This window comes from Bos javanicus, chromosome X, assembly GCF_032452875.1.
Source record: "Bos javanicus breed banteng chromosome X, ARS-OSU_banteng_1.0, whole genome shotgun sequence".
Taxonomy (NCBI): Eukaryota; Metazoa; Chordata; class Mammalia; order Artiodactyla; family Bovidae; genus Bos; species Bos javanicus.
In genome coordinates, this window is record NC_083897.1 from 88,225,999 (window position 1) to 88,253,234 (window position 27,236).

Below are 27,236 nucleotides of genomic sequence, written 5' to 3' on the forward strand. Positions count from 1 at the left end.
TATAGTTCAAAATAAAAGATTTTAATTAAAATTGGCACAGGCACAATTTTCACACCAATTTGTGTATGTCAAGCATTTAGTGACCATTTCCAATTGAAAAAGTGAAATAGAAAACCACATGCCATGTTTCATTAACTACAGAGCCATCAACTCAGAAGACTTTCTGCTGACCACAGCCAGTTGACAGGGAAATGACTTTGCTGCTCATCTTTGGCTTATCTTCTGCTCCTCACTGAAGTTTAAGAATGTTTCATTTCACTTTTGGTGTTGTCACTTTTGCCTGTGGGGGTTTGGGCCTGCTGACCCTCCCCACTTGAAGAGGAAGCCTGCTGTTCTGCTTTCTGTTTTAACACTATCCAATCAAATGCATAATCATGTTGGTAACTCAGTTTTCGGAAAAGCAAGCGAAAAAGCTGTCTCAGGTACCTGTAATCTGGGGCTTCCTCAAAGGACAGCCTGAGACAATACTTTAGGTACATGGCAAATTCTATAGGAAATCCCTTACATAAAACATCAACTGGTGTGGTCATCTTCATTTCACTGATCTTTTCACATTTTTGCTTCAATGTTGCAGCTTTTAGGCCTTGCCATGGCAGGCTGCCTCTATTAAAATACATCAAAACATATCCTATTGATTCCATGTCATCTCGGCGACTCTGTTCAATACCAAGATGGGCACTGATGCTAGCACAAAAAGGAGTGCCAATGAAACTTTTACCAGATCTGTGGGGTATGTGTTGCCCTGTTCTGTTGTCTCTGTACTTCTTGGCCAAACCAAAATCAACAAGGAATAATTTCTTCCACTGTGGGCCAGTACCCATTAGGAAGTTATCTGGTTTAATGTCCCTGTGTATAAGATTTCTGGAATGCACATATTCGATTCTACTTATCATCTGATCAGCTAACATAAGTACAGTTTTCATTGAGAACCTTCTTGAACAGAAATTGAAGAGATCTTCAAGGCTGGGTCCCAAAAGATCCATCACTAGCACATTATAGTCAGTTTCCTGACCATACCACCGTATCTGGGGGACGCCAACCCCACCTTGAAGAAAATTATAGAGTTCCTTCTCATGTAACAACCGCGGCTGCCTGGTATTCTGCGATTCTAATTTTACTGCCACCTGCTCGTGGTTGGTGAGGTCTATCGCCAAATACACGTGCCCAAAGGAGCCAGAACCGATTTCCCGTACCAGTTTATATCTCCCTCCGGCAAGGCCATCAGTTTTGGGTCTGCTGCTGCTCGCCATCCTGAGAGACAAAGATGGGGTTGGGGTTAAGCTCCGCCACCTCTAAGCGGACGATGGACGCCCCTAGGGCTCGTCCACAGAGAAAGGCTGTGAAGGCAGGTAGGTTTTGAAACAGAAAACTCTGACTGTTTCTCAGCATTACAGGGCCCAGAATCGGCCAAGGGGAACCCGACCACCGCTACTGTTAGGTTTCTTTTCACCAGCCCACAGACTGTTGAGGGGGTTCTTACCGTTAACAGGCTGAGCCTCTGGCTTCTGGCTTCCCGTTAACGGCCTCGCCTTCACGGCGACTTCGGGGGCTGGTACAGGTGAACTGTGAACTTACGGCGGCGATACCGCTACCACCACTGCCGCCGGCTCCCGCCAGGAAGGACAGGGGCCTGATCACTCCGCCAACGCTGCCATCTTGTTACAACGGCTGCAGCCAACAGAAAATGCCACGAGTTCCGGGAAGGCGCTTCGTGACGCAGAGAACTCTGGGAAGGGAATCACGGGCGCTCTTAGAACGTTCAAGACAGATTATCTGCAGAGCCTTTCAAAGGCATCAGCCTGTCCTAGAAAAACAGATCTACTCCACGTCCCCCATCTACTCAGGTCACACATCTGAGCAGCTCTGATGTGGGGTTTCCTCCTCCAACGTCCAGGGGCCCTCTTCTTGCTCCAGCTTGAAGATGACCTCTGGTTTGGGAACTTGGTTCCCTGTGAACAGGACACGATACAGGATTGGGTCCAGTTAATTGGGTTTCAGGGCCTTTCAACCACGCTTCTATTTGCTCTTCAGGAAAGTAATCCCATTTCCCTGGGAATAGAGTAATAATCACAGAAGTGTAAAAGGACTGAAGTATCTCGGGCAAATCAAAGATGACACCATTACACACTTCAGATGCCCCAGAGCACTCAGCAGCTGAGAATGGAAGCAGCGTCTCTGAGGCCCCTGGCAGGGGCACAGGGCAGCTGTGCTTACTCACCCACTGCGCACAGTTGGCTGTAGGTCTCCAGTGTCACATCCTGGTACAGGCACCTCTGTACAGGGTCCACGTGCGGCCACTCCTCTCTGCTCAAGTCCACAGGGACGTCCTTGAATGACCTCTGTTACAATACAGTCCCATTCGAGGTGACATGGTGAGCACCGGGGGTTGGATGGAAGAGAACTAGGAAGTTAGTTGTCTTTAATGATTTTCATCATGATATGCTATGTTTATTAAATACCTAGTTATACCTAACATTGTGCAGGGTAAAAATATCTAAAGCTGTTAATTTCTCTTATTCATCATGTGTTAAATTCAATCAGTAAATTATTATTCAGAAATTAAGATGAAATTAGCTTTTCTAAATCTTCTAGTTCTTTTAGGAAATACCTAGAATTCATTTCTTAAACAGGTAGGCACCAGACATGCTAGGTTCTTTGGCCAGTGCTGTGTGCTAATTCGCTTCAGTCCTGTCCGACTCTTTGTAACCCCATGAACTAGAGCCCGCCAGGCTCCTCTGTCCATGAGATTCTCCAGGCAAGAAAACTGGAGTGGGTTGCCCTTTCCTTCTCTGGGGGATCTTCTTGACCCGGGGATGGAACTCGAGTCTCCAGCATCGGCCGGAGGAATCTTTACCACTAGCGTCACCTGGGAAGGGTATCTGAGACCTCAGCAAAAACACAGTTATGCCTATTTCTCCCACCTGTTTCTCTGAGGCAAGCTAGACTTTTTCTGTCAAGCACCTACAAATTTCTCCAGCCTCTACCCGCTGCCCAATTCCAAAGTCACTTCATGTCTTTTTAGGTGTTTCTTATAATAGCACTCCACTCCCAAGTACAGAAAGCCATTTCCTAGGACTGTTGTAACAAAGTATCACAAACCGTGTGGCTCAGAACAATAAGAATTTCTTGCCTTGCAGTTCTGAGGGCCAGAAGTCTAAAACCAAGGTGTCAACCAGGTCATGCTCTTGTTGAAGGTGCTAGGGAGGGATGTGTTCCATGCCCCTCTCCTGGTTTCTGGTGGCCTCAGGCATCTCTTGTCCTATAGACGCATCACTCCAATCACACGGTCATCTACTCCTTGTGTGCCTCCACACGGTCTCTCTTGTGTGTTTGTGTGTCTCTGTGTCTGCACTTCCCTTTTTTGTAAGAAAGCCAGGCATATTGGATTAGGGCCCACCTAACGACCTCGTTCTAGATTGATTACTTCTGGAAAGACCCGACAGGTTCCTGCTGTGAGCTGTGTGCTATGCCGGGATTCGTGGTCTCTGGAGGAGAGGAATTCGATCCAGGGCAAGAGACGAGGCTTCCTCACTGGAACCTTTTGGGTAACAGAATTTTATTAAAATATAAGAGAGAGAGAGCTGCTGACATGGACATCAGAAAGGGGCAGAAAGAATGCCCCCTTGCTAGTTTCTGGCAAGGTGTTTTATGTCTGTTAGCAAGCTTATTAATCAGATAAGAGAGACACCTCAAGGCTGAGGGAGTTTCACCAGGCCCCTCTCCCACAATATGCATTTTTGAGATAGGATGGACCAAGGTGTGTCATCCGCCGGCCATAAACAATTGACATGAATACTGGTTTCTTGAGCCATTATCAGCCCAAGGGTTGAGAAAAAAAAAAAAAAAAAAAAGTAGTTAGTCTTAGGCAGAACCATTTTGAAGAAAGGCAGGTTCCAAAGCAAATACATGGTTTCATTAACATAGCTTAAGAAAAACTTTTCTGTAAGAAAAACATATTGGTTAGCTCAAGGGAGAACTAGGTGTCGTCAACACATATAGAGAACAACAACAACAACAAAAAAACAAGTCTGCCATTTACAGTTTATTTTCTCCTGCTGCTCTGGGACTTCTGGCCTTCCTCCCTGTTACCGTCTCAGGCCCTATTTTTAATTAAGGTCACATTCAGAAATAGTAGGGGTTAGGACATCAACATATTTTCTTGGATGGACACAATTTTACTCATAACAGAGTCCTCAGGAAGGAGGAAACAGAGAGAACAGGCTCCATCTTGAAAGCAGGACTCCATCTTGGGCCGGACTGTGGACTTTGAGCTATAAGCCCAGTATCTGTGGAAATGACATACCAACTGGAAAACCAGGCCCTCTGGATGAAAGAGCCCCAGGGCTCGTACCTAGACTCTCTGTTCCTGAAAGAATACCCTAATTATCTGTGTAACCGAATAGAATCATAAATTCTATTGTGCTTACTGGGGTATGACCACAGGCTTATTGGTAATTGTCCACTGTTAACTACCTAGGCTTAAGGCATATGAATCATGGGTTAACTTAGAGTGTATCTTTCCTTTGTTCAGACTAGTTTCAGGGAATTTGGGGAGGTGGGTTTGGGCATGTACACTTAGGGTATATAAGGTTTTCAGAAAAACTGGTCAGTGTCCTTGGCTAAGAGGAGACTCTGCCTTGGGCCTGCCGGTGTAATAAACTGCACTCCACTATCTGCGTTGTCCTTCTGAGTGAGTTTGTTTCCCAGAACGCGTGGCTACAACACTCATAGAGTCACAGGGTAGCTGTGCATACCCAGTGAGAGGAGGTGGCTGTAGTTTTCAGCGTCATGTCCTGGTACAGGAACCTCTGAGCAGAGTCCAGGTGCTGCCACTCCTCTCTTCTGAAGTCCACGGTCATGTCCTCAAAGGACACTGACACCTGTAAACACAGCCCCATTTGGGGTGACCAGGTCAGCACAGGGGGATAAGGGAAAGATAGGAAATTGTTTTTAGTGATTTTTACCATAATACCCATAGGCTATGCCTTTCAGAGGCCTACTTACACGTAATGTATAGAATGAAAATATCTAGTCATAAATTTCTGCCACCCATTGTACATAACAGTCGTTCGTTTTTAAAAATTATACTTTTTATTTGCTATCTATTTTATACATAGTAGTGTGTATACCTGACTCAGTTTGCTGTAGAGCAGAAACTAACACAGCAGTGCAAACCAACTATACTCCAATAATAAATAAATAAACAGTGTGATTGAAAGGGGGGAAAATAATCATTTTGTCCAGGATTTGAAGTTTGTTCTACTTTGTTGCTCATGTTCATGGGAAATTTGTGTTTTATTCGTTTTTGAAGGAGGCATGTATACTTTATTAAAATGTATTTATTTATATATCCTTGGCTGTGCTGGGTCTTTGTTCCTGTGCATGGGCTTTCTCTAGTTGTGGCAAGCGGGGGCTACCATCTAGGTGTGGTGCGAGGGCGTCTCATTGCAGTGGCTTCTCTCATTGCAGAACACAGGCTCTGGAGCACACAGGCTTCAGTGGTTGGGGTGCACAGGCTCAGCAGTTTGGCTCCCGGGCTCTAGAGCGCAGCCTCAGTAGTTTTATCGCACAGGGTCACTTGAACGAGCGGCCCCTGCCTTGACAAGCGGACTCTTAACCATCGGATCAGCAAGAAAACTCAGCATCTACACTTTTTTCCCCTCAATTTACATAGCTCCCTCTACTGCTGCTTTCATTTAGTCTTCAAAAATACAGGCATTTTCTCTTGACGCCTTCCTTCTGGGTCAATTTTAACTTAATTCCATACTTGTCGGAAAACGTACTCTGTCTGATTTCAACATATGGTCTATCTAGAAGAATGTTTCATGTGTCCCCAGAAAAGAATGTGTGTTCAGCCAAGGATGGGTGTGGTGTTCTCTAATATAGAAGTCAACTTGGTCACTTTACTCATTTGTCCTCTACTTGTTCAACCAGTTCTTTGTCGACTTTTTGGTGAAAATGGAAACAGAGATGTTAGAAATTTATATTGCTATGCAAAGGAACTAGAATACACAAAGCAGAGATTAGCATGGAGGATTTCTATTATGTAATGTTAAGACTTACTGTAACGCTACAGTAATTCAGACAGTGTGGTATGGATGTAAGTACAGACACACATATTAATGAAACAGAATAGAGGGTCTAAAAAACGGATTTGCACACATATGGACAACTGTTTTATGAAAAAAGTGACAAAGTACTTCAATGGGGAAAAGGAAAGCCTGTTTTAAAAACTGTGCTGGAACAAATAGATAAACATTTTGGAGGAGAAAGCAAACCGTGATCCACACCACACACCATATACAAAAATTAACTTAAGTGTTCTCACCGCACACACAAACACACACACCCACACACAAAGTAACTCTGTGAGGTGAAGAATGTGCTGACGAACTTGACTGTGGTATGAAAACAGACATACAGATCAATGGGACGGAGGAGAAAATCCAGAAATAAACCCACACATTGATGGTCAATTGATTTTTACCAAAGGAGCCAAGAATATGAAAAGGGAAAGGACAGTCTCTTCAATTAATGGTTTGGCAAAACTGGACAGCCACATGCAATAGAATGAAACTGGAGCGCTCTCTTACACCACACATCAAAGTTAACTGAAAATGGATTAAAGACTTGACCATAAGACCCCAAACCATACAACTTCTGATGAAACCAAAGGTGGTAAGCTCCTAGACGTAACTGGTGGAGATAAATTATTGGATTTGACACCAATATCAAAGGCAACGAAAGCAAAAATAAACGAGTGGGAATATACCAAACTAAAAAGTTTATGCACAGCAATTGAGACCTTCCACAAAATGACAAGGCAGCTTACTGAATGGGAAAAATATTTGCAAATTGTATGTCTGATATGTGGTTAAAATCCAAAATATGTGGGGCTTCCCTGATGATTCAGATGACAAAGAGTCTGCCCGCAATGCAGGACACCCTGCTTAGATCCCTGGGTCGGGAAGATCCCCTGGAGAAGGAAATGGATTTAAGGAAATAGAATTCAAATCCACAGATTTAAAATCTGTGCCTTGGGTTGACAACACTTCAACACACCAAGAGAGATAACCAGGCATTCTGTGCCATCTGGGGGGATGAATTAACAAGCATTCAATACCACTTCTGAAGTACATTTGACTAAAATTCGAATCTGTTTTGATCAAGCCTCTAAAATTCTCAGTTCATATTAACGTATGGACATGGGAACTATGAAATAACACCACAAGAATACAATTAGGAAATTCCAAAAGGTGGAACATAGTTCACGGCAAATGGCCAGGTTGCTTCAACAAAAACATAGCCAGGGGTAGAGCCCATTATATCAGTTCCGGATTAAAAGGGACTTGAGAGATTATTGGGAGACTATCCTCCACAAATCTCATATTTCTGTATATCTTTCAAGCAGACCAAAGATTGCCTTTTTTCCAAACTATCTTTTTGAATATTTATATAGTGAACAGCCTCAAAAGATAGAGCCTCCCTCTCCAGAGCAAAGGGCAAGTTACACTGGAAATTATGCTCAAGACACTTCTTCCTCAAGGCAAGGATCAGGCAGGCTTACTAGCCTTTATGAAAGAGTCGACACCCATAAGCTAGGGGTGCTTCACCTATAACGGAACCTACTGCACACGCAGGATTTATCTGGCCTTCTGCAACACCCTGTGGGGACTGAGGCTTAGGGAACTCGTGGAAATGTTGATACTCTGGCTGCCACTAACGCTGTGAGTATTCCAGTCCTTTGTCTCTCACCCAGGAGACTCATGTTTTCTACCAGCAGGCATAACACCATGGCCAGCTAACTCGTTAGCTTTCACGGAGGATAAAATAGTAGACCCTATGCCTCAACTACGGAAGCCCACACACCTAGAGCCTGTTTTGGCAACAAAAGAAGCCTCCACGGTAAGTCCGCACACAACAACGAAGAGATGCCCCTGCTCGCTAGAGCTAGAGCGATGCCTACACGCCAACGAACACCCAGCACAGACAAAATTAAGAAAATAAAAAAAATAAATAAACGAACCCATACCTGCCAACATCTTGACTTTAGCCCAATGGGAGCCATTTAGGACTTCACAACTACAAGACTAACATTTTGTGTTGTTTTAAGCCAATGAGTTTATGGCAGTTTGTTACAGGAATGATAGAAAACGGACAGAGGCAAATTCAGGAGATTTGAGAGAAGTCTCTGGAATCAGTAGTGGAAATGTTGATCAAATTGTATGGTCAATAAACGGTCGTCCACTTTACTGCCAGTCAGTGAGGAGGAACTGAAGAAGTTATTGCATACGAAGTACCCTGAAGTAGGTTTAAAGACAGGCAATGGCACCCCACTCCAGTACTCTTGCCTGGAAAATCCCATGGATGGAGGAGCGTGGTAGGCTGCAGTCCATGGGGTCGCTAAGAGTCAGACAGGACTGAGCGACTTCACTTTCACTTTTCACTTTCATGCATTGGAGAAGGAAATGGCAACCCACTCCAGTGTTCTTGCCTGGAGAATCCCAGGGACGGGGAAGCCTGGTGGGCTGCCGTCTATGGGGTCGCACAGAGTCAGACAGGATTGAAGCGACTTAGCAGCAGCAGCAGCAGCCTCAACAGTGTTACAGTTAGTCTTAACTCTTCCAGGTAGGGGGCTTCCTCAGCAAACTGTGGTCAGTCTCAAGTGTAACTTATTGTACACACTCTCAAGCCTCTTATTGCAACAACTAGTACAGGCATACCTCAGGGATATTGTGGGTATTCCAGACCACCACAATAAAGTGAATATTGCAATAAAGCGAGACACAAATTTTTGGTTTCTGAATGCATGTAAAAGTAGCCTTCATATCGTACTGTAGTCTACTAAGTGTTCAACAGCATTGTATCTTAAAAACAATGTAAATTAATTAATTAAAAACTTTATTCTTTAAGGGCTTCACAGGTGGCTGAATGATAAAGAATCCACCTGCCAGCAGAGGAGACGCAAGAGACGGTGTGTCGATCCCTGGGTCGGGAAGATCCTCTGGAGGAGGAAATGGTAACCCTCTCCAGTATTCTTGCATGGATAATCACATGCACAGAGGAGCCTGGCAGGTTCATAGTGTTGCAAAGAGTCAAACATAACTGAGCACAACAGAGCACTTATGCCTAAATGAAGCTAACCATCATCTGAGTCTTAGGTGAGTCAGAATCATTTTGCTGACGGAAGGTCCTGCCTTGATGATGATGGCTACTGGTTGATCAGGATGGTTTTTGCTGAAGGTTGAGGTGGCTGTGGCAATTTCTTAAAATAAGACAGAAATGAAGTTTGCCTCACTGACTCTTCTTTTCACGAACGACTTCTCTGCAGCATCTGATACTCTTTTGTAAAATTTATTTTTGTATTGAAGGATAATTGCTTTACAGAATTTTGCTGTTTTCTGTGCTGACCTGCACTACCAAAAGAGTTCCTTAAGGCAGAAGGCAAATGATGCCAGATGGAAATCTACATCTACACAAAGGAATGAAGAGCATCAAAAATGGTAACTACATGGGTAAATATAAATATTGATTTCATTGTTTGGATCTTTTTAAAAAGTCATCAACTGTTTAAAATTAGAATATCAATGAGTCATGCCATTTATAACATACTCAAATTTAAATATATGACAACCATAGCACAAAATGTGGGAAAGGACATGGAAGTATGTTGTTGTAAGGTTCTTGAATTATACATAAAATGGCATAACGTCAAGACGTTAAATTGTAATAAGCTAATGATATCAACACTATAAACCCTAAAGCAACCACTAAAATAAAACAAGGAAGTATTAAAGCTCTTAAACATAACAAAGAATACAAAATGGAATCATAAAAAATAATTAATTTAAAATAAGACAGAAATAAAGGGGGTAGGACCAAGGAATTGATAGAACAAATAGAAAACAAATAGCCATATGGTAGATTTAAACACAACCGCATCTATAATCTTATTATATGTAAGTGGAAAATAGATTTTCAAGTGGGTAAAAAAAAGCAAGAAATCCACTTTAAATATAAAAGACAAGATTAGGTTAAAAGTAGAAGGATGGCAAAACATGTACTAGGCTTTGCCAGAGGGAAGGGATATTTAGGGAGTTTGGTATGGACCTGTACACACGGTTTGATTTAAAATCAATAATCAGTAAGAGCCTACTGTAGAGCACATGGAACTCTGCTCATTACGTGGCAGCTTGGATGGGAGGGGAGCTTTGGGGAGAATGGATACATGTATATGTATGGCTGAGTCCCTCCGCTGTTCACTTGAAACTATCACAAGATGGCTAATCAGCTATACCTCAATACAAAATAAAAAGGATTTTTTAAAAAACTTTGAACTTCAAATTTTAGAATCATCTTAGTCAATTTCTACAGAAAAGCATAGTGTACCATGCTGGAGAAGGCAATGGCAACCCACTCCAGTACTCTTGCCTGGACAATCCATGGGTGGAGGAGCCTGGTAGGCTGCAGTCCATGGGGTCACTAAGCGTCGGACACGACTGAAGCGACTCAGCAGCAGCAGAAGCAGCAGCCAAATACAGAGGAGTTACATCCAATGGATCCAGGTTGGACACAGGCAAACCAGATGATGACGATGACGATGACAGAAAACACTCATATGGTTCTTACTACATGCTATGTACTTAAATAGCTTTTAGGACATGCCAGGCACTGTTCTAAGTGACACAGAAGTATGTACACACATACAACAACAACAACCTGGTACATTAGTCAAGGATTTCTCTTGGGTATTTTCTAGAAGAGTTTCCTCATATGGTCTACACATGCTTTGATGAAGAAAGCTAAAATGTTTCCAAAGATATTGTACCAGTTTATACTGCCACCAGCAGTTTATGGACTCCTGATATGAGCAACTATATGTACTGAGTTGAGTATATGAGCTACTGATATATGAGTATATATGAGTATATGAGCTACTGATACAGACCCTTATCCTTGCTAACAGTTGTCATTGTCAGGCTTCTTAAGTTTAGCCATTCTGGTGGAGGTATGGTAGGATTACATTGTGGTTTCACTTTTGCATTTCCCTGATTTCCCTGAGTACCATCTCACGTGTTACTAGCCATTTGGATTCCCTCCTTTGTTACACACCTATTCAAATAACCTCTCTGACTACAGGGTCATCTGCTTTTTCTTATTGTTCTGCTGTTCTTTATACATCCTGGGTACAAGTCCTCTGTTGTCTGTCTCTTCTTCCACTCTGCGGCTTGTGATTTTCTTTTCAATGGAAATAAGTTATCATAAAAGTCAGGAGAGTACCTGACTTTGGAAGTAGGGGAATTCTGGAATGCTAACTATGGACATTTTCTAGACCGTCATAGTGAAAAATTACTGAGCTGTACATGTTGGTTTTGCACGCTTTTCTGGACATACGTTATATTTCACAACAAAAATATTTTTTAAAAGATAGGCTGAATCTAGGACCCACTAACTCCATCCCTATGTATACAGTCAAGAGAGGGTGGACACACATACATGACATGAACAAAAATGTTCATGGCAGCATGGTTTCTAACTCATTTTCTATTTTACCAAACGATTTAAAATTACCAAAAACTGATAAGAATTTGTCTTGTGGGCTACCTTTCCTGAACTAAAAAAAGAAAAAATAACAGTGTGCTCTCAACTGCTTTTACTTACATAAAGAAATTCACGCCGAGAAAACTAACTTGGTTATATGTATTAAAGAGAGGTGAACAGCGAGTTCCCTGGTGGTCCAGTGGTTAAGACTCTATGCTTCCACTCACTGCAGGGGGTGTGGGTTCAGTCCCTGGTCAGGGGACTAAGATCCCACATGCCCCACCATGGTGCAGCCAAAAACTAAATAAAAATTAAAAATAAAGAGAAGTGAATAGACAGGAAAAAGATAAGAGAATTTAGACTGTATATAGCTTTTCATATTTTAAAATTTTATATATATTTAAAATTTTTATTTTTGAGCCATCTGACTGTATTATCATTTAAAAATTAAATTTAAAAACTATTACTAATATAAGAGTGATAAGATACTAAACAAAAATCCTGAAAAGAAAAAGTTATCTAAAACAAAAACATGGGCTTCCCTGGTGGCTCAGTGGTAAATTCACCTGCCACTGCAGAAGACATGGGTTCAAACCCTGGTCCAGGAAGATTTCACATGCCACAAAGCAACTAAGCCCATATGCCACAACTGTTGAGCCTGTGCTCTAGAGCCCAGGAACTGCGGCTACTGAAGCCCATGTGCCCTAGAGCCCCTCCTCCACAGCAAGAGAAGCCACTGCAATGACAAGCCCGAGCACTGCAAGTAGAGAGTAGCCCCTACTCACTGCAACTAGAGAAAGCCCTCATGAAGCAACGAAGACCCAACACAGCCTAAACAAATAAATAAATGAAATTATATATAAAAAACATACGTACAGTTGTTATCATAACAGATGCCATCTTGGGCCTCCTCACTGACCCTGCCTAGGGCTGTACCATGTAGTAAGTCTCTTCTCTGTCACCAAGGGCTTTGTATTAATAGTTAATAGATATTGCTTAATGATCATTAGATCTTGTGGCCTCTGGGCTCTATTAGTCTTTAAATAATAATGAAGACCTTCACTGAGGTATTCCCAGTGCCCATAAGACTAGTTGCCCATTCATAAAGCTTGACTTAGGAATGCACTTGCTGTTTCCAAGCACGTACCCACCCCCCAGACCCTAGGTTAACTGTGAAACTGTCCCAATCGTCCCTCAGCTGTGTAGGAGGCAGCTGTGAATGCTTCTGGTTCATCGCCCCCCTGATCTCACCCTGTGAGTTAAGTTACCTATAACCATAAACTGATCCATTGATTATATGGAGTTGCCTGCCTCATTTTTCAGTCTCAAGATACCATTCCAGTATCTTGAGTATCCCTCCGTCTTCCAAAAATATAGAACAGCATTAATGAGAGACACAGAAGATGATTTGGGAGATAAAGTTTTTTTAAAAAAACTTCTAGGAAGGAGAGCAAAAGAGAAAGAAATGGAAATCGGTAGAGCAAAGAATTTAAAATATGGAGGCTCAACAACTGAAATAAGAGATTTTTTGAAAAGCAGAAAAAAATGTGTGTGTGAGCGGGAAAAGGACTAGACTGGAAACAGATTTGTAAAATTCTACACAAAAATGATTTCCAGCCTAGAATTCTACACTCAGCCAAAAAGATAAATTTATTATCAGGGTCAAATAAACATACTTCCATGGTATTTATTACTTTTGTATTTCTGTAAATGTATTTATACAATTATATATATTACATAAATACATTTTACGTGACATTTTCAGATATGCAAAGCTTCATAAAGTTCTCTTGTCATGCATCCATTTTCAAGGATATACTGAAGGAAGTACCCCACCCTCCAAATTAGGGGGTAAACCAAGAAAGAGGAAGACACAGGATCTAGGAAACAAGAAGGAAAAAAAACAGGATTCTCAGGGAAAGGAATCTGATACAAGACAGAAGTAAAAAGGATTTCCTGATAGATGGTGGACAGAAGACACCAAAGTCATAGCTGTGTGTGAAGGCGAGAGAGCAACCAGACCAGCCTTCAGCAAGTCAACAAGGTCCAGGAGAGATTTTTTCAAAGAGAAGACACTGATACCCAGAGTTGAGATAGCACTCCCCGCTCTTACTTGCTGTGTTAACTTGGGTCAGATAGTTTTTCTCTATGCCCCAGTTTCCCCTTGGAGAAGGAAATGGCAATCCACTTCAGCATTCTTGCCTGGAAAATTTCATGGACAGGGGAGCCTGGGGGGGCTACAGTCCATGGGGCTGCAAAGAGTTGGATACGACTCAGCAACTAAACAACAAACAACAACAGTTTCCCCTTCTATAAAATGAGAATAACAATGGTGCCTACTTCTCCAGATTGTAACGAAGATGAGTTAGTAGATAGAGTGTATGTGTAACAGTGCTGGGCTCATAGTAAACACGGTATGAGTATTTATAAGTAATGTCACTATGTGTGTGTCCGACTCTTTGCAACCCCATGGACTGTAGCCCACCCAGCTCCTCTGTCCGTGGGATTCTCAAGGCAAGAATACTGGAGTGGGTTGCCAGTCCCTTCTCCAGGGGATCTTCCCGACTGGGGAATTGAACCTGAGTCTCACATTGCAGGTAGATTCTTTAACTGAATATACAGAGAGGAGATTTAACTAACTAGAAAGAATTTGGCGTTGAATTATTGATATGTATATAGTAAAGCAAAGAAATGATCAATCCATTAATTCCAGGGAACAGTAAAAGTTGTGAAGAAATAGTAAGCAGGGATACTACACAACTCAACTATAAACAGTCACAATAATAAACACGATAGATCTAATCAGAACAGTGATAGGTAGAGGCAAATGTGCATATGAGTGGAGGTGCGTGGAAAAGCTAAATCTCTACCTTACATAGTGGAAAGTCAGTAGATAATGTTCAAAACTAAAAAGAAATCCATTAAAAAGTTTAAGAGAGCTTGCTTCTAGAGAGCTGGAATCTGGGAGAAACAAAGCAGAGAAGAGCCATTGTTTTAAGAAGACTTTGACAACTATTTGGCACCTTTTGTCACTTATGGATAAACTAGAAACTAATTTCAAATTACAAAGTGGCAAAAAATATTCACAGAAATACTGGGTTAACCAAAAAGTTCGTTTGAGTTTTTTCCATAACATCGTACAGAAAACCCCAAACAAACTTTTTGGCCAACCCAATATATAAGAATGATAAAAGGTTATTAACCTTACTCTTAAAAAAAAACTCTGTAAAAATCCATAAGCTAATATAAATAAATCAACAATGGACAGAAGGAAATTCACATAAATAAATAAGCAATAAAAATCCCCTGATTATGTTGCCTGATTTAAAAAAAAAAAAGTCATACAAATTAAAATAGTGAGATATTATCTTTCATTCTGGAGAATTTCTGTCCCTGGGTGCCTCTTCCTACTCCTTACCTCACAGGAATTGTCACATCCCCCTGTACTCAGGGTCGGAGACGGCCCAGCAGCACTCCGATTGCCTGGCATCTTTCTGCTGGGCTTTACCCACAGGTTCTCTTGCTGACAACTCTGCTCTTCCCAGGAACCCGAGGTCAGGTGGGCACCTGTGGACTTAACCACAGCTGCTGATGCTTGATATGGAAGATCCTGCAGCCTTCACCACAGGGTCTGTCCCAAGGGCTAAGCAGAGATTCCAAAAAACCTGGAAAGACAGTGTTCATGTGGTCAGTTATTCTGCATTCACCCCACAAGTGCTTCCTGAGAACACCAAAGTATTGTTTATGGCACTGAATACTGTGGAGTAGACAGTCACATCAACCTGTTCAACCTATTCAAACTACTGAACCTATTCACATCAACCTATTCAAGTCATTCATCAAAACGGAATATGAGTGTGACCATGACACTCAGACTAAAATTAACAAAAGCTTCATTTCTAGCTCTGTCATCCTTTAGCTATATGAATATGAAAATGTTTCTTCAGGTTTTCTTTTCCCCAAAACAAATCAAAAATATTTATTTCAAGGGACTGTGAGAATTAAATGAGTTGATGTTTTTAAGCAACTCAGCAACAGACTGGCCCAGATAAATACTTAATTCATATTAGCAAGTATGGTTATTACAAGGAATCATGTAATATGCAGAAGGAGGTATCTCATTTAATGTGCACATCAATCCCATTATTTGTGTACTGCTGTAATTATTATTATCTCACAGTATGCATATAGAGGAGAAGGAAATGGCAACCCACTCCAGTATTCTTGCCTAGAGAATCCCGTGGACAGAGGAGCCTGGTGGGCTACAGTCCATGGGGTCACAAAGAGTCAGACACGACTGAAGTGCCATAGCATGCATGCATGCATTGGACAAGGAAATGGCAACCCACTGCAGTATTCTTGCCTGGAGAATCCCAGGGACACAGGAGCCTGGTGGGCTGCCGTCTATGGGGTCGCACAGAGTTGGACATGACTGAAGTGGCTTAGCAGCAGCAGCAGCAGCATGCATACAGAAACAGAGGTTTAGTGATGTTAAATTGAAGTCAGTCTACCTGGCTTCAAAGTTCACATTCTCAATGGTGTACCACATGGTACCTTATATGTGGGAGGCTCAAAATAAACATGGTTCTATTATTAAATAGATGTTGAAAACATGATTATAATTTGGAAAAAAATGTTAAGTAAAGTTTCTTAAGACAGAAGATATATGCCATAAGGAAATTATTAACAGTCTGGGACTAAAATTTTTAATTGCCACAAAAACGTCCAGAGGTAAAAACTGTTTCTCCTGTTGAGGGAACTAGGGAGGGGAAGTTGTCTCCGTGTCCAAGCTGAGATACAATTTCATTATGATCAACTAATCCAGGCACTATAGATTTAGTCATTCTTGTTGGAGAAGGGTAAATATCACATAAACTGAGGAGGAACTTAAGACAAGAGAAGTTAAGAAATGAGATGAAAAAGAAACAGGAAAGCATACAAAATAAAAAGCAAAATAAAAAGTATGAATAGGTTAAATTTTAAACATGTAAAGATGACGTTGTTTCAGAGAAAGAGAGAATATGCTTTCTTTTCTTCTGCCTGTAGAACTTTTTACAAAATTCTATCAAATAACTTGGCCACAAAAAAACCTGGTAGATGTCTGAATGTTGGGAATGGACAGGCTGCATCCTTGATTATAGTATAAGATGTTCAATATCATAATGCCTTAGGAAATGCAATCAAAACCAAAAATGTTCTATTCATTAGCAAACCATTTCATATACACTAGGATGGCTAAAAAAAAAGACAGTAACTAATGTTGGTGAGATGTGAATAAATTTGAGCTCTCAGACAGTACTGGTAAAATTTTAAAAAGGTACAGCCACTCTGAAAAATACGTTGGCAGTTCCTCAAAATGCTACCCATATAGAGTCATCGTATGACCCAGCAGTTCTACTCCTAGTAGCTACCAAGAGAAATGAAAGCCCATGTCCACTCCAAAACTTGTGCACAAATATTCACAGCCAGTATTATTCATAGTAGCCAAAAAGTGGAAACCATTTAAATGTCGACCAACTGATGAACAGATAAACAAAATTTGGTGTGTGCATACAATGGAGTATTATTTGGCAATAAAAAAAAAGTACCGAGGAGGAGCTAAGATGGCAGAGGAATAGGACGGGGAGAACACTTTCTCCCCAACAAATTCATCAAAAGAACATTTAAACGCCGAGTAAATGCCACAAAACAACTTCTGAATGCCGGCAGAGGACATCAGGCACCCAGAAAAGCAACCCATTGTCTTCGAAAGGAGTGGAGAAACTTTTCATCTTTAACCTAGATGTTTTATCAATGGTGCTGTATAGAAGGAGAAGTTTTGAGACTACTGTAAAAATAAGACCGCCAACTGGAAGCAGGAGGCTTAAGTCCAAACCCTGACTCCAAGGAACATTAATTGACAAGAGCTCATCAAACGCCTCCATACCTACACTGAAACCAAGCACCACACAAGGGCCACCAAGTTCCAGGGCAAGACATACCAAGCAAATTCTCCAGCAACACAGGAACACAGCCCTGAGCTCCAAGATACAGGCTGCCCAAAGTCACCCCAAAACCATAGACATCTCATAACTCATTACTGGACGCTTCATTGCACTCCAGAGAGAAGAAATCCAGCTCCACCCACCAGAACACCGACACCAGCTTCCCTAACCAAGAAACCTTGGCAAGCCACCTGTACAAACCCACACACAGTGAGGAAACGCCACAATAAAGAGAACTCCACAAACTGCCAGAATACAGAAAGGACACCCCAAACTCAGCAATTTAAACAAGATGGAGAGACAGAGGAATACCCAGCAGGTAAAGGAACAGGATAAATGCCCACCAAACCAAACAAAAGAGGAAGAGATAGGGAATCTACCTGATAAAGAATTCCGAATAATGATAGTGAAATTGATCCAAAATCTTGAAATCAAAATGGAATCACAGATAAATAGCCTGGAGACAAGGATTGAGAAGATGCAAGAAAGGTTTAACAAGGACCGAGAAGAAATAAAAAAGAGTCAATATATAATGAATAATGCAATAAATGAGATCAAAAACACTCTGGAGGCAATACATAGTAGAATAACAGAGGCAGAAGATAGGATTAGTGAATTAGAAGATAGAATGGTAGAAATAAATGAATCAGAGAGGAAAAAGAAAAATGAATTAAAAGAAATGAGGACAATCTCAGAGACCTCCAGGACAATATTAAACGCTACAACATTCGAATCATAGGGGTCCCAGAAGAAGAAGACAAAAAGAAAGACCATGAGAAAATACTTGAGGAGATAATAGTTGAAAACTTCCCTAAAATGGGCAAGGACATAATCACTCAAGTACAAGAAACCCAGAGAGTCCCAAACAGGATAAACCCAAGGCAAAACACCCCAAGACACATATTAATCAAATTAACAAAGATCAAACACAAAGAACAAATATTAAAAGCAGCAAGGGAAAAACAACAAATAACACACAAGGGAATTCCCATAAGGATAACAGCTGATCTTTCTATAGAAACTCTCCAAGCCAGGAGGGAATGGCAAGACATACTTAAAGTGATGAAAGAAAATAACCTACAGCCCAGATTATTGTACCCAGAAAGGATCTCATTCAAACATGAAGGAGAAATCAAAAGCTTTACAGACAAGCAAAAGCTGAGAGAATTCAGCACCACAAAACCAGCTCTCCAACAAATACTAAAGGATATTCTCTAGACAGGAAACACAAAAAGGGTGTATAAATTTGAACCCAAAACAATAAAGTAAATGGCAACAGGATCATACTTATCAATAATTACCTTAAACGTAAATGGGTTGAATGCCCCAACCAAAAGACAAAGACTGGCTGAATGGATACAAAAACAAGACCCCTGTATATGTTGTCTACAAGAGACCCACCTCAAAACAGAGGACACATACAGACTGAAAGTGAAGGGCTGGAAAAAGATTTTCCATGCAAATAGGGACCAAAAGAAAGCAGGAGTAGCAATACTCATATCAGATAAAATAGACTTTAAAACAAAGGCTGTGAAAAGAGACAAAGAAGGACACTACATAATGATCAAAGGATCAATCCAAGAAGAAGATATAACAATTATAAATATATATGCATCCAACATAGGAGCACCACAATATGTAAGTCAAATGCTAACAAGTATGAAAGGAGAAGTTAACAATAACACAATAATAGTGGGAGACTTTAATACCCCACTCACACCTATGGATAGATCAACTAAACAGAACATTAACAAGGAAACACAAACTTTAAATGATACAATAGACCAGTTAGACCTAATTGATATCTATAGGACATTTCATCCCAAAACAATGAATTTCACCTTGTTCTCAAGTGCACACGGAACCATCTCCAGGACAGATCACATCCTGGGCCATAAATCTAGCCTTGGTAAATTCAGAAAAACTGAAATCATTCCAAGCATCTTTTCTGACCACAATGCAGTAAGATTAGATCTCAATTACAGGAGAAAAACTATTAAAAATTCCAACATATGGAGGCTGAACAACACGCTGCTGAATAACCAACAAATCACAGAAAAAATCAAAAAAGAAATAAAAATTTTCATAGAAATGAATGAAAATGAAAATATAACAACCCAAAGCCTGTGGGACACTTTAAAGCAGTCCTAAGGGGAAAGTTCACAGCAGTACAGGCATACCTCAAGAAATAAGAAAAAAGTCAAATAAATAATCTAACTCTACACCTAAAGCAACTAGAAAAGGAAGAAATGAAGAACCCCAGGGTTAGTAGAAGGAAAGAAATCTTAAAAATTAGGGCAGAAATAAATGCAAAAGAAACAAAAGAGACCATAGCAAAAATCGACAAAGCCAAAAGCTGGTTCTTTGAAAGGATACATAAAATTGACAAACCATTAGCCAGACTCATCAAGAAACAAAGGGAGAAAAGTCAAATCAATAAAATTAGAAATGAAAATGGAGAGATCACAACAGACAACACAGAAATACAAAAGATCATAAGAGACTACTATCAACAATTATATGGCAATAAAATGGACAACATGGAAGAAATGGACAAATTCTTAGAAAAGTACAACTTTCCAAAACTGGACCAGGAAGAAATAGAAAATCTTAACAGACCCATCACAAGCACAGAAATTGAAACTGTAATCAGAAATCTTCCAGCAAACAAAAGCCCACGTCCAGACGGCTTCACAGCTGAATTCTACCAGAAATTTAGAGAAGAGCTAACACCTATCCTACTCAAACTCTTCCAGAAAATCGCAGAGGAAGGTAAACCTCCAAACTCATTCTAGGAGGCCACCATCACCCTAATACCAAAACCTGACAAAGATGCCACAAAAAAAGAAAACTACAGGCCAATATGATTGATGAACATAGATGCAAAAATCCTTAACAAAATTCTAGCAATCAGAATCCAACAACACATTAAAAAGATCGTACACCACGACCAAGTCGGCTTTATCCCAGGGATGCAAGGATTCTTCAATATCCGCAAATCAATCAGTGTAATACACCACATTAACAAATTGAAAAATAAAAACCACATGATTATCTCAATAGATGCAGAGAAAGCCCTTGACAAAATTCAACATCCATTTATGATAAAAACTCTCCAGAAAGCAGGAATAGAAGGAACATGCCTCAACATAATAAAAGCTATATATGACAAACCCACAGCAAACATTATCCTCAATGGTGAAAAATTGAAAGCATTTCCTCTAAAGTCAGGAACAAGACAAGGGTGCCCACTTTCACCATTACTGTTCAACATAGTTTTGGAAGTTTTGGCCACAGCAATCAGAGCAGAAAAAGAAATAAAAGGAATCCAAATTGGAAAAGAAGAAGTAAAACTCTCACGGCTTACAGATGACATGATCCTCTACTTAGAAAACCCTAAAGACTCCACCAGAAAATTACTAGAACTAATCAGTGAATATAGTAAAGTTGCAGGATATAAAACCAACACACAGAAGTCCCTTACATTCCTGTACACTAATAATGAGAAAATAGAAAGAGAAATTAAGGAAACAATTCCATTCACCATTGCAACGAAAAGAATAAAATACTTAGGAATATATCTACCTAAAGAAACTAAAGACCTATATATAGAAAACTATAAAACACTGGTGAAAGAAATCAAAGAGGACACTAATAGATGGAGAAATATACCATGTTCATGGATTGGAAGAATCAGTATAGTGAAAATGAATATACTACCCAAAGCAATTTATAGATTCAATGCAATCCCTATCAAGCTACCAACAGTATTCTTCACAGAGCTAGAACAAATAACTTCACAATTTGTATGGAAATACAGAAAACCTCAAATAGCCAAAGCTATCTTGAGAAAGAAGAATGGAACTGGAGGAATCAACCTGCCTGACTTCAGGCTCTACTACAAAGCCACAGTCATAAAGACAGTATGGTACTGGCACAAAGACAGAAATATAGATCAATGGAACAAAACAGAAAGCCCAGAGATAAATCCACGCACATATGGACACCTTATCTTTGACAAAGCAGGCAAGAATATACAATGGATTAAAGACAATCTCTTTAACAAGTGGTGCTTGGAAAACTGGTCAACCACTTGCAAAAGAATGAAACTAGAGCACTTTCTAACACCATACACAAAAATAAACTCAAAATGGATTGAAGATCTAAACGTAAGACCAGAAACTATAAAACTCCTAGAGGAGAACATAGGCAAAACACTCTCTGACATACATCACAGCAGGATCCTCTATGACCCACCTCCCAGAATACTGGAAATAAAAGCAAAAATAAACAAATGGGACCTAATTAAACTTAAAAGCTTCTGCACAACAAAGGAAACTATAAGCAAGGTGAAAAGACAGCCTTCAGAATGGAAGAAAATAATAGCAAATGAAGCAACAGACAACCAACTAATCTCAAAAATATACAAGCAACTCCTACAGCTCAATTCCAGAAAAATAAATGACCCAATCAAAAAATGGGCCAAAGTACTAAATAGACATTTCTCCAAAGAAGACATGCAGATGGCTAACAAACACATGACAAGACACTCAACATCACTCATTATCAGAGAAATGCAAATCAAAACCACTATGAGGTACCATTTCATGCCAGTCAGAATGGCTGTGATCCAAAAGTCTACAAGCAATAAATGCTGGAGAGGGTGTGGAGAAAAGGGAACCCTCTTACACTGTTGGTGGGAATGCAAACTAGTACAGCCACTATGGAGAACAGTGTGGACATTCCTTAAAAAACTGGAACTAGAACTGCCTTATGATCCAGCAATCCCACTGCTGGGCATACACACTGAGGAAACCAGAATTGAAAGAGACACGTGTACCCCAATGTTCATCGCAGCACTGTTTATAACAGCCAGGACATGGAAGCAACCTAGATGTCCATCAGCAGATGAATGGATAAGAAAGCTGTGGTACATATACACAATGGAGTATTACTCAGCCATTAAAAAGAATACATTTGAATCAGTTCTAATGAGGTGGATGAAACTGGAGCCTATTATACAGAGTGAAGTAAGCCAGAAAGAAAAACACCAATACAGTATACTAACGCATATATATGGAATTTAGAAAGATGGTAACAATAACCCTGTATGCGAGACTGCAAAAGAGACACAGATGTATAGAACAGTCTTTTGGACTCTGTGGGAGAGGGAGAGGGTGGGATGATTTGGGAGAATGGCATTGAAATACGTATAATATCATATATGAAACGAGAAGTACCAATATATGCTATAACATAAATGAACCTTGAAATCATTATCTTAAGGGAAAGAAGTCAGTCACAAAAGACCACATATTTTATGATTCCATATATATGAAATGTCCATAATAGGCAAACACATGAGGCAGAAAACTGATTAGAAGTTTCCTAGGGCTGGGGACACAGGGTGGCATGAATGATGAATGTCTGCTAATGCATGAAAAGTTTCTTTCTGGGGTACTGAAAACGTTCTAAAATTATACTGTGGTGTTGACTAAACAATTCCGTGAATGTACTAAAAGTCACTGAACCGTACACTTCAAATTGATGAATTTTAAGGTGTTGAATATATATATACATGTCTCTTTTATATAACTAAATAAATCAATCTGCTTTAAAAGAAAAAGAAAGTGAAAGTCGCTCAGTCATGTCCAACTCTTTGCGACCACGTGGACTATACAGTCCTTGGAATTCTCCAGGCCAGAATACTGAAGCGGGTAGCCTTTCCCTTCTCCAAGGGATCTCCCCAACCCAGGGATCGAACCCAGGTCTCCCACATTGCAGGCAGATTCTCTACCCGCCGAGCCACAAGGGAAAAAAAGAAAAAGAACACTTTCCTAAATAACCCAGGATCAAAGTCAGAAATCAATACAAAAGCTACAAAATTTTTACCAGAAGTCATGGAACATGCTAAAGTTGTATACGGAGTGAAATGTATATATTTAAATGGCTTTATTTTTAATTAAAAATAAATATAACAGGTGCAGATGGAGTCACCTGGAGCTTGAGCAGCTGCACGAGGGTATCAAAGACCATGCCCATGGACAAACTAAGGACAGAAGTCCAGGAGTGTATTCCATAGAGCCAGCCAAAAAACTTTAAGGTAAAGAATACAGCAAAACCAGTTACCACTAATTCAAAGAAAATAAATATTGTGAAAGATGAAAAATCTAATAGAGTGGAAAAATCTGTAGGTATACAAAAGGAACTTGCACATTTCTCAAAAGGTTTTTATCTTTAATCTCTATAGAAACAACTGATTTTTCAGCAGTGTCATAAAAATGAACCAGTTAACAGTGGTGAAGCTACAAGATTAATGGCTCAGCTGTACTACACTGGTGATGTATGAAATTGCCCCCAGAGACCAACAAAGTAAATATACAAATAAATAGAACAAAAAAGAGATACATGTGTCTTTTTCAACCCTGGTTTCCTCAGGGTATATGAGGTGGATGAACCTAGAACCTATTATAGAGAGTGAAGTGAGGTCAGCAAGAGAAAGATAAATACCATATTCTAATGCACAGAATCTAGAAAAATGGTTCTGAAGAATTTATTTACAGGGCAACAATGGAGAAACAGACATAGAGAGTAGACTTATGGACATGGGGAGAGGGGAGGAGAGGGTGAGATGTATGGAAAGAGTAACATGGAAACTTAACATTACCATATGTAAAATCGATAGCCAACAGGAATTTGCTGTATGGCTCAGGAAACTCAAACAGGGGCTCTGTATCAACCTAGAGGGGTGGGATGGGGACGGAGATGGGAGGGAGGTTCAAAAGGGAGGGGATATATGCATACCTATGGCTGATTCATGTTGAGGTTTGACAGAAAACAAAATTCTGTAAAGCAATTACCTTTCAATAAAATAATAAATAAAAAAATGAACAAGAACAAAAGAGAGCTAAGTATTCACTCTAAAACATCAGAAGTAGGAAAAAAAAAAAACAAAACAAAATTAAGCACCCCCCCCAAAGGAAAACAGTAATTAAGAAAAACCTTAAATAAATCAAATGAATATAACAGGAGTTTAAAGAAAACAAAGAGCTGGTCCTTTAAAACGACCAATGTCACAAATAACTCCCTAGCAAATGAGATAAAGAAGAGTTTAAAAACATATATATTCTCACACACACACACACACGCACACATATACAGAGAGAGAAGACAGAATGAGAATCATTCCCAGATAAGGCAGTGTTTCAAAGTAGTTATTGTAGGATATTATGCCTAACTGTATAGCAACATATTTTATATTGATGTGAAACAGGTGCTTACCTAGCAAAATTTACATTAACAAAGTTAATACAGGAAAATACAGATAGAAGAGAATAATGAATGTGGAAGAGACCAGGGGGAAAAAATGACATAACAACAAATACAAATAGAAAGACTCAAAGTTAAAAAGAAAAGGCACCGTCCACAGACCTCAGGGCCTAAGGAACAACTGCAGTGAGTTCCCTGGGTTTCCTTTCCTTCGAGTGTATCACAAACAGGCCACTAGAGAAGCTTATAACTCAGAACCATCAGTAGGCACAGACAACAAAGCTCTAAGAAAAGCCTGCATCAAAAGACCAAGAAAAGAGTCTCAAGAGTCCTAACTGAACATATCCATCCTACTCCAGCCAAACACGAATAGAATACACATTCTCTTCAAGCACCTGTGTGACACTCTCCAGGGTCATAAAACAAAACTTAACAAACTGGAATCATACAGCTTATGTTCTCTGATTATAATAGCATCAAACTAGAAATCAGTAACAGGTAACAGGAAAGTCGCCAAACTTTGGAAATTAAACAATACAATTAAATAATCCATGGATCAAAGAGGAAGTCTCAAGGGAAATTAAAAAGTAATGAATAAAAATGAAAATACAACATATCACAATTTGGGATGCAGATAAAGCAGTGTTGAAAGGTAAATTTATAATCCTAAATGTTTATATTAGAAAAGAATTAAGGTATTAATCAATAAGGTAAGCTTCCAACGTAAGATACTAGAAAAAGAAGAGCAAAGAAAACCCAAAGCAATCAGAAGGAAGCAAGTAATAAATGTAAGAGTGGAAATCAATAAAATTGAAAACAGAGAAAGATCAATGAAACTAAAAGCTGGTTTGTTGAAAAGACAATGAAATTCGTAATCCTCTAGCAAGACTGACAAAGATAAAAAGAGAGAAGACACAAATTACCAATATCAGAAATGAAACAGTAGATATAACTATAGATTCTGTAGTCATTGAAAGTAAGGGAATATTACACACCGCTTTATGCACATAAATTCAATAACTTGGATGAAATAGTCCAATTTTCTCACAAAACATAGACTCCTACAATTTACCCACTATTAAATATGTAGGTACTCTGAACAGACACTAAATAGATAACCTGAATAGTTATTTAACTACTGCAGAAATTGAAGCCATAATCAAAAGCTTCCAAAAGGAAATTTCCAGGCCCAGATGGTTTCACTGGAGAATTCTACTGAACATTAAAAGAAAAAATATCATCTACATAATCTCTTCCAGAAAATAGAAGAGGAGAGAACACTTCCTAACTCATTTATTGAGATCTGTATTATCCTAATACTAAAACCAAAGACAGGACCAAAAAAGAAAACTACAGACCAATGTCTGTCACAAACTTGGACACAAAAATCCTCAAAAAAAGCATTAATTAATAATTCTTGCAATATAAAAAAAGAATTACACACCACAAGCAAGTGAAGTTTATTCCAGGAATGTAAGGCTGGTTCAATATTCAAAAATCAATAAGGGATTCCCCCATATTAACAAGCTAAAGAAGAAAAATCATATAAATTCATACAGTATTGACAAAATTCAACATACTTTCACGATAAAAGCAGACACATAGACAAATAGAACATAACTAAGAATCTAGAAATAGCTGCACAAAAGTATGGCAAATTTATTTTTGACAAAGGTACAAAAGGAGTCAGTGGAGGAACTGCAGTCTTTTTAACAAACGGTGCTTAAGTAATCGAACATTCAAATATATGCACCTCGATCTAAGACTAACCGCTCCATACAAAACAACTCAAATTGGATCATGGACAGCGGAAGAAGAAATGAATAAAATCATTATCACAGTGAAGACTTAATCTCTCCTTTCTCTGTAAGAGAATAAGCAAACAAAAAAGTACAAATTTTGTACAACACAATTGACAGCTAAACAATTAAATATCATTTTCGAATTATACAAGGAACATTTATTAAAAAGTCACCAAAGACTAGGCCATGAGTCCCCTCAGATTTCAAGAAATGAGCTTCATGCAGACATTTTTCTAACCAAAGAAAACTTAGAAGTCTAGTAAAACGATAAACTTTTGTAAAATGAAAGCGCACTTCTAAATAATTCATGGACCAAAAAAAAAAAAAAAAAAAATCAACTCTTGGAAAACACTTAGAATATAATGCACCAAACCCTGTGGGTCTCAGAGTGAACTTTAAGACCTTAACATTGATATGAGAAAAGAGGAAAGCCTGAAAAATAAAAGGCGAATCATCCAACTATATCCAGACAACCGATTCCATCACTGACCAGACAGAATTCCCCAACACTCACCCTCCCTCGGTCCCCTTTACCTTCACACCGCTCCGGCAAAGAGCAACGGGATCCTCTTCACAACAACTATTAAACCTCGGCAGAAAACTGCAGCCGCTTCCGGTCACCACCCCTAGCACCGCCCCT

General features: G+C 39.7%; 1 protein-coding gene across 5 annotated transcripts; it reads right to left on the reverse strand.

Moving 5' to 3' along the window:
* LOC133243264 (casein kinase I) lies at positions 1–27,236 on the reverse strand. 5 transcript variants are annotated; one of them, XM_061409936.1, is made up of 6 exons: positions 27,131–27,236; positions 14,960–15,206; positions 4,755–4,880; positions 2,219–2,339; positions 1,481–1,949; positions 1–1,251 (listed from the first exon to the last, which is right to left on the reverse strand). In XM_061409936.1, exons 2-5 carry the CDS (start codon positions 15,029–15,031, stop codon positions 1,846–1,848), a joined length of 423 nt encoding a protein of 140 aa, XP_061265920.1. In that variant the 5' UTR covers positions 15,032–15,206; positions 27,131–27,236; the 3' UTR covers positions 1–1,251; positions 1,481–1,845. The 5 variants fall into 5 exon arrangements, with proteins under 5 accessions (XP_061265920.1, XP_061265918.1, XP_061265917.1 ...); XM_061409934.1 differs by having other exon boundaries at positions 1,481–2,049; XM_061409933.1 differs by having other exon boundaries at positions 1,481–2,049; positions 2,219–3,538.

Excerpts from the sequence above, each read along its gene's own strand:
- LOC133243264 (XM_061409934.1), bottom strand. The coding sequence starts at position 1,250 with ATGGCGAGCAGCAGCAGACCCAAAACTGATGGCCTTGCCGGAGGGAGA.